Source organism: Emiliania huxleyi (genome assembly GCF_000372725.1).
Source record: "Emiliania huxleyi CCMP1516 chromosome Unknown EMIHUscaffold_193, whole genome shotgun sequence".
Classification (NCBI taxonomy): domain Eukaryota; phylum Haptophyta; order Isochrysidales; family Noelaerhabdaceae; genus Emiliania; species Emiliania huxleyi.
Window position 1 is genome coordinate 79,947 of NW_005200659.1, and position 10,626 is coordinate 90,572.

At 65.5% G+C, this 10,626-nt stretch overlaps 4 protein-coding genes across 4 annotated transcripts; 1 reads left to right on the plus strand and 3 right to left on the minus strand.

Moving 5' to 3' along the window:
* Positions 1-1,382: 1,382 nt before the first annotated feature.
* EMIHUDRAFT_72760 (Sideroflexin) lies at positions 1,383-2,492 on the minus strand (the record flags this gene model as incomplete). Its single annotated transcript, XM_005782071.1, has 1 exon — positions 1,383-2,492. One exon carries the CDS (start codon positions 2,490-2,492, stop codon positions 1,383-1,385), a length of 1,110 nt encoding a protein of 369 aa, XP_005782128.1.
* Positions 2,493-3,742: 1,250 nt separating this feature from the next.
* On the minus strand, positions 3,743-4,669 carry EMIHUDRAFT_113608 (hypothetical protein; the record flags this gene model as incomplete). Its single annotated transcript, XM_005782072.1, has 1 exon — positions 3,743-4,669. One exon carries the CDS (start codon positions 4,667-4,669, stop codon positions 3,743-3,745), a length of 927 nt encoding a protein of 308 aa, XP_005782129.1.
* Positions 4,670-4,800: 131 nt separating this feature from the next.
* EMIHUDRAFT_233597 (hypothetical protein) lies at positions 4,801-6,021 on the plus strand (the record flags this gene model as incomplete). Its single annotated transcript, XM_005782073.1, has 3 exons — positions 4,801-5,426; positions 5,555-5,639; positions 5,818-6,021. 3 exons carry the CDS (start codon positions 4,801-4,803, stop codon positions 6,019-6,021), a joined length of 915 nt encoding a protein of 304 aa, XP_005782130.1.
* Positions 6,022-9,662: 3,641 nt separating this feature from the next.
* On the minus strand, positions 9,663-10,520 carry EMIHUDRAFT_442703 (hypothetical protein; the record flags this gene model as incomplete). Its single annotated transcript, XM_005782074.1, has 1 exon — positions 9,663-10,520. One exon carries the CDS (start codon positions 10,518-10,520, stop codon positions 9,909-9,911), a length of 612 nt encoding a protein of 203 aa, XP_005782131.1. The 3' UTR covers positions 9,663-9,908.
* Positions 10,521-10,626: the final 106 nt, after the last annotated feature.

Genomic DNA, 10,626 nt, shown 5'->3' on the forward strand with positions numbered 1-10,626 from the left:
TCGGAGGTGCGGCGCGCGCATGAAGGCTCTGCACGAGACGACGGTGACGGAGGAGATGACGGAGCAGAGGACGAGGTACGCGAGGACGTGCTTCTCCTTGTACCGAGGCACCTGAGACAGCGGGCCGGGCTGAGAGGGGGAGGGGGGCCGCACAGCCCGAGGCGCGGGTGCGGGGGAAAGGCGCGGCGGCGCTCACCACCAGCTGCCGCCACAAGAGGACGAATATGCTCACGGCGAGCAGGTAGCCCCAGGCGCGTGGCGAGGGCAGGATGCTCCTGCGGAAGGGGAGGGGGGGGGAGCGAGCTGGGCGTGGCGAGCACCGCGCCCAAAGGCTGCGCCGGCGCGCACGTCGCAATCTTCTCCGCCGTCAGGTCGTCGTTTGGCGGCGGGATTGCGGTGACGAGCATCACCACGCCCGAGGCGATGAGGATCAGCCCGATCGCGTTCCGGCACGTGAACGGCTCGTTCATCAGGGTCGCCGTGATGATGCCGTTGACAAAGACACTCGTGGCGCCGATCGGCGCGACGATCGAGGCGGGAGCATACCCATACGCCAAAAAGTTGAGCGACTCGCCCGCGATCATCAGGGTGATGCCAAACCACCAGAGCGGGATCTTCGTCATCGGATGCAGCGGTTTGCCGTCCGTCCCCGTGTTCCGCTTGTGCGCCAACTTTTGCGCGTTGAGGGCAATGGGGATCACGCTGTTGGCGCACAGCGCGATGGCTACGCCCGCCCACGCCTGCAGCGGGCGCTCGCGGGCGTCGGGGCGGCGCGAGATGGCGGCAGCGCGGTGGGGGGAGCGCGGCGCGCCTCGGAATTCAGGTCGGCCACGCGCCAACGGGAGACTTGGGTGGTTGGAGCGCAAAGCGGCGCAGACTCGTCTCCGGAGAGGAAATTTTCGCCGCTGCCGGCGTCGGGTAAGTCTGACATTACTCTGGGGGCGTCGGCGAGCCTGCGGGAGTCGGACGAGCGCAGCGCCGCGGTGCAGCTTTGAGCAGGACGGCGCCTACGGCGCCGGGTGGCCTGCGTACTACACCTTTACAAAAAAAGAATTAAAAAAAGAATTCTCTCTCTCCAAAATCCTGCTCGTGCAGGTGGGGACCTTGTCCTCGTCCCATCCCTCGTTTGCCGTGTCTGCTTTCTTTCTTTCTTTCTTTAGCAGACAGGCTCGACACACAAAAAAAGAATTCAAAGGCCACAAAGACAGAAGGAAAGACACGGCTAAGAGCAGCAAAAAGAATCACAGCAAGTTTTCCCAGGAAAAGAATCGGCTCCTTCCTTGGGTCGTGGCCCCTGCAGTTTCTCCACATGTGCGCCTCGCTGCATTTGCATGCATCTCTCTCCCGCGCGGCAGCGCCGCGTCCCCCCCCCCCCCGCGCGCTCACATCCCCTTGCTCGCGTACACGTGCGTGCACGGCGACCCATCCGCCCGCTTGAGGCCCTGGAACTGGGGCTCGAGCGAGCCCACGTCGAGCTCCATCTGCAGTGGCTGCAGGGCGAGCGCGGCGGGCAGGCCGACGGCCAAGCCCACGCCCACGGCGGCAACCTCGATGGCGATGGCGGCCGCGGTGCCGGCGGCGACCAGCCCAGTGGCGTACACCACCCTCATCGCGGCGGGCGGGAAGAGCAGCGAGAGCACGGGCAGGAACATGGAGCGCGTCGTCACCGTCCGGAAGACGGCGGTCTGCCCGGCGGCGACCGAGCGGCCGAGCGGGTTGCCGTCGGCGTCGGACACCTCGATCCCGTTCTTGATCTCGTCCATGCGCGTGAAGCAGACGTTGGTCGTGCCCGCCGAGATGACGGCCAGGTACGGCACCAGCGGGCCGAGCACCCGAAGCCCCGGGTACGTCGAGAGGAGGCTTCCCGCCGCCATTGCGATGGAGCACGACGCCGTGACGGCGAGGCCGTACGACTGCGCCAGTGGGCCGTACGCGACCTCCGGGCCGGCGCGGCAGACGTAGTTGTTCACAACATTGTAGGTCTGGTTTGCCCACTGCAGCAGCAGCGTCACTCGCATGCTCGCCTGCTGCGAGGCGGCCAGCACCATGCCGGCCGTGATCGGCAGATTCATGGGCACAAACATCGACATCCTCCCCGGAAGAAACATCTTCTCGCCGGTCGGGCCGTGGACGACGGCATTGACCGTCCTCTGCGCCTCCCACATGTCCTGGTCGGAGACGCCGTCGGGGCACCGCCCCAGCCTCTTGAACTCGTTGAGGCGCGCCTGCGCTGCCGCAACGTCGGCGTCGGTGAGGAAGATGGTGCGCATGTCGATTAGCTCCTGAATCTTCGTCAGCCTACCGACGAACGTGCTCTGGTCGTGCTGCTCTCCACCGAGGCTAAAGGGCGTGACCTTGACGCTCTCCGGCTTGCTGCTGTTCTGCTTTGCGACCAGCGCCGCTGAGTCGCACACGGTTCTGGTCGCGACACCGGCAGCGCCCGCCGCCGCCGCCGCCGCCGCCAGAGGTCTGCGGACGATGAGCCGAAGCATGTGTCGTGAGCGGCGCCGCTGTCCGCAGAGACCGAGCTCGGTCGGCGAGCTCTCGGCAAATACGGCGGGCGCCGAAGAAGAAGAAAAACGCCTGTTTTGTCTCCGAGTGTGGTAAACGCCAGAGCGCTGAGCCTGGCGGGCAGAGGCTTTGATCTTTGCACGGAACCCGACGTGGACCGTCCGTCACGGCGCTTCGACGTCTCGCCCTTCTCCGACGACTCGTCCTGGACGACGCGGCCGTGCCTCGACCGGCTACACCCACAGCTCCATCCTCGTCACCTCGCTCGCCACGCTCCCTCTCCACCAACGGCCTCAATGTGGTGCTCAGATTCGAGTGCAACTGGTCACGCTCGACCGGCTCGCTGACGTCACCGGCAGGACGGCGACCGAGTGCGGCGCCTCGCCGGCCGCGTCGCTCCCGCCGGCGCCGTCCGTGTCTCCCAACGGAGGCATCGCGTTTCGAACCACAACGGACTGCGCGCTCCGCATTTCGAACCACCAAAACTCGCCGACCCAGGTCCAGGTCCAGGTCCAGGTCCAACAAGTTTGCGCCCGGCCCTCTAGGCTCTAGCGCCGCGCGCTGGCCCCGGCTGCGTCCCCGCGCGGCCTGCCCGACGGCGTGGCGCCCGCCCTCCACCCACCTCCCCGCGCAGGGCCGCTCCGGGGCGACCCGGGCGCCCTCCGACCAAACTGCTCTATTACTATCATATACATCACACCGACCGTCATCGCCGTCGGGGAGAGGGGGGACGACACTGCTTCGGCAGCGTGCACCTCGATCCTGTACCGTGTTTGTTACGCACCATCTCCGTTGCTTGGTTTTCTAACCTTGCCACCCGGCGGGAGGCGGCCAGGGCTCATAGACTCGGTCGAGAGACCCCAGATTGGCATCCATGCCTCTCTGGACAGGGTGGCCCGCCACAAGGACCCCAGGAATTGCGACTCGCCGCTTTCCTCCCGCTGTGATTCTGCGTGAGCTCTGTGTCTTGATTTGCCAACAATATACCTAAGAGAATAAATAAATAAATAAATACAACGGACATCCCAAGCTAGGGCTGGGTCGAGGACAGACACGTCCCCACCTTTGCAGGATTTTGCAAAAGCGAGGGGGGAGGGCGCATCGCCGCGCGGAGAGGGCTGGGCACAGGGCACAGGGGATCTCTCTCGCATAGGATATGCACTCGGCGGCACGAGGGCAAGGCTGGGCGTCCTATGTTTGTGCTCCCCCCCGGACCCCTCGCTCTTGGGCACTAACCATCTGACCACTCATCGACGGGGCTTGGCGAGCGGCCGCGCTGCGGGGCAGGGCTGGTGAGGATGGGCTCTGGCCACTCGCCCGTGCGGTTGTAACCGCGCATCAGCCGAACGGAGGCCTCGACCGCCCCTCGCGGCAAGCTCTCGAGCATCTCGAGCAGCTCGCCCGCCGCCATCGCCGCCTCGAACTGCTCCCTCATGCCGAGCGCGCCGCATACCCTGCGGACCGCCTCCTGCTGCACCTCGTCCGGCGTATCGGTTTCATAGCCGGACGAGTCAGCGGAGGCGGCCCGCTTGGCGGGCGGAGAGTCGGGCGACGGCGAGCGCGACTGGCGCGAGGGCCCGCTGCCGCGCGCGGACAGCGCGTTCTTGTCAACGAGACGGGGTCCAGCATCGGCACGGCCCCTGGCACCGCGGCCCTTGCCGCGCTGCTGCTGCCCACGCTTCCTGCCCGGGTTAGGGACAGTGAAGGAGCAGCCGCGCACTCCGCCGCCGCTGGGCGGCGGCGGCACGCGCGCGGCGGCGGCCGGGCCCGCAGGCGCGGCGGGCTGGCCACCCGCGGTGGCACCCTGCGGCTGCGATGCGGCTGCGGCGGCGTACGTCTTGGGCGCCGGCTCCGCGGCTGGCGGCGCGGCGGCAGGGGCGGGCGGCGCCGCAGGGCTCGCGCTCGCAGGCGGCTCCGTGGCCTGCGCCTGCCGCTCGTGGCGCACCGCGCGCTCGAGCTGCGAGTGCGGGTGCAGCTGTACGATGACGTCGCCGCTCTGCGTCGCGGTGAAGGAGACCGAGTACGGCGCTTCGCCGTCGTTCTTCTTCTCCGCGTAGACGAGCGCGTAGTCGCACACCTGTCGTTGGTGGTCAGTGAAGATGGTCTCTGTGCAGCGCTCGGCGGAGCCGACGCGAGAGAAGTGCCGCCTGAACGCCATGCGTTCAGGCGCCAGTTGCCTCCCGTGCCAAGTAGAATGTAAACAGTCAAAACTTTTTCGTTTTTTATTGCGGACCTCCGGCGGTGGCTCGCGCAGCGGTGCTTTGGCTGCTTCGTGCTAAGGCTGAGGCGATGGCGGATTTACGCCGCACGCGCCAAATCACAAAGTCCGAGCTTCGCACGCTCAAGAAGCGCGTCGCGCAGCTGCGCAAGAAGGGCTTCGATGTGTGGACCGACGATGAGCTCGAGCGCGAGGGTTGGACGCTCGCGCCGCTCCCGCCGGCCGCGGCGGACGCGGCCACGCCGAGCATGGCGCAGGCGGCGGACTGGGACTGCGGACTGGCGTGCGTGCAGATGGCGCTGCTCTCGCTCGACGTGCCGCCGCCGGCGTGCTCGCTCAAGCAGCTCCGCGCACGGCTGTCGTCCGACTCGGTGTGGACCGCTGACCTGGTGTACCTGCTCGCGTCGTACGGCATTCAGTGCGAGTACCTGACGTCGGAGCTGAGCGCGGGCGCCTCCAGCGCGGAGAAGGCGGGCTCCGCCTTTTACGCCTCGTCCCTCGAGGCGGACGCCGCGCGCGTGGACGCGCTCTTCGCGCGGGCCGCGTCAGAGGAGGGCGTCTCCATTCGCTGCTGTAAGCTGGGTGCGAACGAGCTGTGGAACGCGCTGCGCGACGACGATCAGCTCGCCATCGTGTTGGTCGACGGGCGAATGCTCTACGCACGCGCGGGCCGCCCGCCCGACGGCGACTTTGAAGGGTGGCCGCCTCTGCCCGTCTCGCCCGCCCTCCCACCCCACCCCGCCGCACGCACACGCACACGCCCGCGGCTTCCGCGTGGCACGCGCAACCCCATCCCGCCCGCGCCGCCCCGGTGTCTGCGCGCAGGCACTACGTGTTGCTCGTCGGCCTCGACGACACCACCGACTCGTTCCGCGTCAAAGACCCCGCGCGCTCCGACCGCACCGCCGTCGTGGCGGCGAAGGCGTCCCGTCGCGCCGCGCCGCGCCACCCCCTCGCCGCCCGCTTGTCTCCACTCGATGCCCCGCAGCTCGACCGAATCTGCCCTGCGGACCACCGCCCTGCGCAGCGCCACGACTCTTTCGAGGGTCCAACTTAGGGCCCGCCGCCTCCCCTCCCCTCCGCACCAGCGGCTCGCCGACGCGCGAGCCGTGCCGGGCACGGACGACGACGTCATTTTGGTACCGCTCTCGCAGGAGCCAGACCCTGCACGCTATGCACTTGGCGAGGCGCGCGACTCGTCGACGAGCGCGCTGGAGCGAGCAGCGGACGGGTTGCGTCTAGAGGGGCGCACGGCAGACGACGAGCCGGCGGCGGTCACGGCGGGCAGATGACAGCGCGTCGCTGCGCACCTTCTATCTCATGACATCTGCTCTCGCTGCTATATTCGAGAAGAGTTCTCGCGGGACGCGGCGGCTTCGGCCTCTGCCCGAGTCTCAAAGATCTATATACGTTGCGCGCCCATCGCCGTCCTCTCTCCTCCTCTGACCTCTCTGCTCTGACTCTCAATCCGTCAATGTGGAGAGTGCGCGGTGTGCGCGTAGAGCCCGTACACAGACTACGTTTGAACCCGCAAAGTACACGATTACACGTATCTACCGTGCCCCGTCTGGCTCTGCGCGACCCCGGTCCCCGCGCGCCTCGCGCCGCGGTCCCGCCACAGACGCGCGTGACGCGTCAGATCGTCAGTACACAGAGGAGCCACGTGTGGGAGCTTAGGGGACCCCTAGGGTTCTGAGGGCCGGATTTTCAAAGACCTTTTAACCCCTAAACGGCTACCGAAACGGGACTGGGTCCAGCCCTGGGTGGCGCAAGATCTGACGTTCTGTGACAATCGTCAGATCCGTGTTTTTCTCGTTGTTTTGTCGCTCGCTCCGCTCGCCACCTCACGCTCCGTAGTCCGGCCATGGCCAGTACCCCGCGTCTCAGTGAGACGCGTGGTACCATCCAACTCCGGTCGAAGGGCTCGAATGCGCTCAGCCTCAGGAGGAACAAAACCACGCAAATTCTGCACGCCTCGCTGCGCCGCTGGCTTGACTGAATCAGGCAGCAGGCTGCTGCTGCTGCTGCCACAGCAGCAGTCTGCTGCGGCCCTAATACGCAAGTTAATGACTAGCAGCACTGCCGGGGGCATACGAGCCGCCACAGCCGGTGTGCGGCCGTGCACTGCCACCTGCCTGCGGCTACGCACAATGTGCGCTCGCATTGGATGAGCCCTGCTGATGGACCTGCGTCGCCTAGCTGCACGAGAGCAATGCCGCAGGCGGTGGCCGTGGCATACACTGCGAGCACACTCGGTGCAGCTGCGAGGTGCAGCAAGAGCACGTCGTTCCTGCCTCTGATGCCACTCTCGCGGCTTGTAGCGCGTCACTCGCGCATGCTCTCCAGGAGCTATGGCGGGCGCGTGTGTGGGGCTGTAGCCTGTGTTTGGCCGGTTCTGACCCGTTTACTATCAGTATCATGCCCGGGCCACAAAAAATCGCACACGGGTAGCGGCTCAGGGGCCCAGTAAGTCGCGGAATCGCCAAATGTCACAACCTGCGCCACCCAGGGCGCTGGACCTAGTCACGGGGTGCCCGGAAGGGCGATATCACGGCGGCCTAACTGTGCCTCCGTGCGCTCGCCACATACCCCCTGCTGCCCGAGGGGGTCGTGTTAGCACTTTATTGGGCACATACAGAGGCGGTGGGAAGCCGCCACGTTCCCTTTAAATTTTCCGCCACAGAGCTCCGGAGCGCGCTCTGCACGAGCTCCTGGAGGACGCGGTTTCGTCTTTCGATCCCAGACGGTCGTCGCACGTCGGCGCCCCAGTGAGGTCCGCCGTCATAGGTGTAGCGCACGCTACTAGACACACTGCCTCCAAGTTGAGCGGTGGAAAATTGTGACGAAGCCACGCACCGAAGCGCCGGCGTCCCTCTGGCAATCTGCCACCGACAGCAACACACGCCTTTGATCACCGGCTGCTTGCGCTCCGCATACTCTCCAGAAGCTGTTGGTTGTGGCTGGTGCTACTTCTATCAGCCTTCCTCATGCACAATGTTGCCGTTGAGCTACGAGGCTGCAACCCGTCGTCATTTGAGTTTGCTGCCAGCCACACACAGCGCGTTCCTGCTGCACGAATGGGGTTGGACAGGTGTGAACAACACCTCGTGGGGGCGGCACCGCAGGCGTCCATTGAGGGGTCCAGGTGATAGCCCTGGGCGGGCAATCCATACGCCTAGTTGGACTTCAGATCGCCCGATCGCGTCCCGGTGAACTGACGTCGGATTTGTGACGCCGCCGCACCGCGCCGCGGCCAGGGGCCCGCCGGAGGCTGAGGATGGCCGTGGCGGACCGAGACGAGCTCTGGGAGGTAAAGTGTCAGCGTATATATTGTAGAGGCTGACCATGTGCACAATATCTCTCACTCTAGCTAAGCCAGGGGAGGCTATTCTGGGCGTCCACACGGCTTCCACAGAGGGGACCCTCGCGACAAGCGAGCGCGTCCGGCAGAGCGACTGAAGAATGGAGGACAGAGTCACAAATCCCGCTTGTTGTGCATGTTTTGAGGTCGGACAGTGCTGCTGTCTTCTCCACGCAGCAGCCGACGCCACCAGGCCTCGGTAGCTGAGCAGCAGGAGCCTCCTCGCTGCTGGCAGAGTTGCGCCTCTGTTTGCCGCCGCTAAGAGATAGTTGTTGCGGGAATCCAGAGGGAATCTAAAGGAATCTAGAATCTGTGGGTCCGAGATTCGATCTGGGACCTGAGCCGCTCGGGACCAGCTGCACATGACCCGGGGCCACTGCCATGTCGCAGACGACTGCTGGATCGGTCGTCGCCGCGGTTCCTGTCAGTACTGACAGGAACGCCGTTAGGGGTTAGGAACGAGGAGGTTTGGGGGCTTAACTTGCTTGAGATTAGGCACGGGGGGTCCCTCTTTTAAGACCGTGTAAGAAAATCGGCCTCGCCGGCATGCGTCGCTGGGTTCCGCGCCGTTTTTCTCCAATACTGCCGTTATTATAGGCACAAACCCGCCTCTGAAGACACATCTGTAAGTCTGGTGCACTGGCAGGAGCCATACTCGCGCGCGTGCTAGCTGACTGTAGCCAGCTTCCCGGCCTCCGGCGTCTACCGGGAGAGCCTCCCGCGTCCCGGACTAGGTCCAGCCCTGGGTGAGCCAGTTCTGACGTTTGACATCGCGTCGTCCGTGTTTTTCTCGTTGTTTTGTCGCTCGCTCCGCTCGCCACCTCACGCTCCGTAGTCCGGCCATGGCCAGTACCCCGCGTCTCAGTGAGACGCGTGGTACCATCCAACTCCATCGAACCATCCAACTCCGGTCGACGGGCTCGAATGCGCTCAGCCTCAGGAGGGACAAAACCACGCGAATTCTGCACACCTCGCTGCGCCGCTGGCTTGACTGAATCAGGCAGCAGCAGGTTGCTGCTGTTGCCACAGCAGCAGTCTGCTGCGGCCCCAATACGCAAGTTAATGACCAGCATTGCTGCCGGGGGCATTCGAGCCGCCACAGCCGGTGTGCGGCTGTGCACTGCCACCTGCCCGCGGCTACGCACAATGTGCGCTCGCATTGGATGAGCCCTGCTGATGGACCTGCGTCGCCTAGCTGCACGAGAGCAATGCCGCAGGCGGCGGCCGTGGCATACACTGCGAGCACACTTGGTGCAGCTGCGAGGTGCAGCAAGAGCACGTCGTTCCTGCCTCTGATGCCACTCTCGCGGCTTGTAGCGCGTCACTCGCGCATGCTCTCCAGGAGCTATGGCGGGCGCGTGTGTGTGGGGCTGTAGCCTGTGTTTGGCCGGTTCTGACCCGTTTACTATCAGTACCATGCCTGGGCCACAAGCACGGGGAGCGGCTCAGGGACCCAGTAAGCCGCGGAATCGCCAAATGTCACAACCCGGCTCACCCAGGGCTGGTCCTACGAGCTACGTGACGAGTCCTTCTCCCCGGACCATCGACCTCGGGAGCTCTCCCGCACCGTTTAAGTGTTTAAGCCCGTTTAAGGAATTGGCGGCCCAGCAGCTCTTAAAACCGGCCATGGCCGGTTTTAAGCCGTTTAAGCCGCAGGCGCCCCAGGGCCCACCCTTTTAAGCCTAGGGGTCCCCTAAGTGTGGGGGCGGTGAAGAGAACTCCAGGGTGTGTGATGCACACGGAGACACGCTCGCGCGAGCAAGAGATCCAGGACCTGCAGCATCCTAGCAGCACGTCGCCCCGAGTTGCGCGCGTCCCTCAGCCCTTGCTCCGCGAGCCGTTACGCGTGAGCAGTGCGCTCCGGAGCGTCGCCCGCACCGCCGGCGCTGGAGCGGCCGACACCGACTTCTTGGTAATGGGCTGCGGCGGGCCGGCAGAGACGACGGTGGCGAAGACCGTCGCCGCCGTTTTCTGCGGCGTGAGCATGGCGTTCGTGTCGAGCGGCTGGAGTAGTAACGGCGCTTCATCGAGGCCGGATGCAGAGGCACTCTCGCCAGCCGCTCGCGTTGCCGCCAGCTTCCTCGCCTCCCATGCCAGCGCCGCCTCCTTCTCCGCCCGGAATACCGCCTCCACCTCGGAGAAGGTCGTCATGGCGACGCGCTGATCCCGATCGTTCGCCGCGGCGCAAAAGGGAAGGACATCCAGGTGCTGTGGGTTAAACTCGGGGACATCCACCTGGTGCTGCGGACCCACCGGCACCCTCTTCTTCGGGCCCGGCGGCTTGAGCTTGCGGCAGGGGATGCGGATGAGTATGTTGCGGCGCGCTTTGTTGCTGTTGCGACCGATACGCCGCGATAAAGCACGCGGCTGGCACAGGCCAGTGTGCCGGTCAGGGAGGCAGCACCCCATGAACCCGCACCGCCCAACCATCTGCAGCGCGCGAGGAGGATTACGCTTGGTTGCGTGAGCTGACATGAGTCGGGTGCGTGATCTTGGTCCGGGGATTGTGCCTTTGTGTGACCGCCGGGATGGAGTG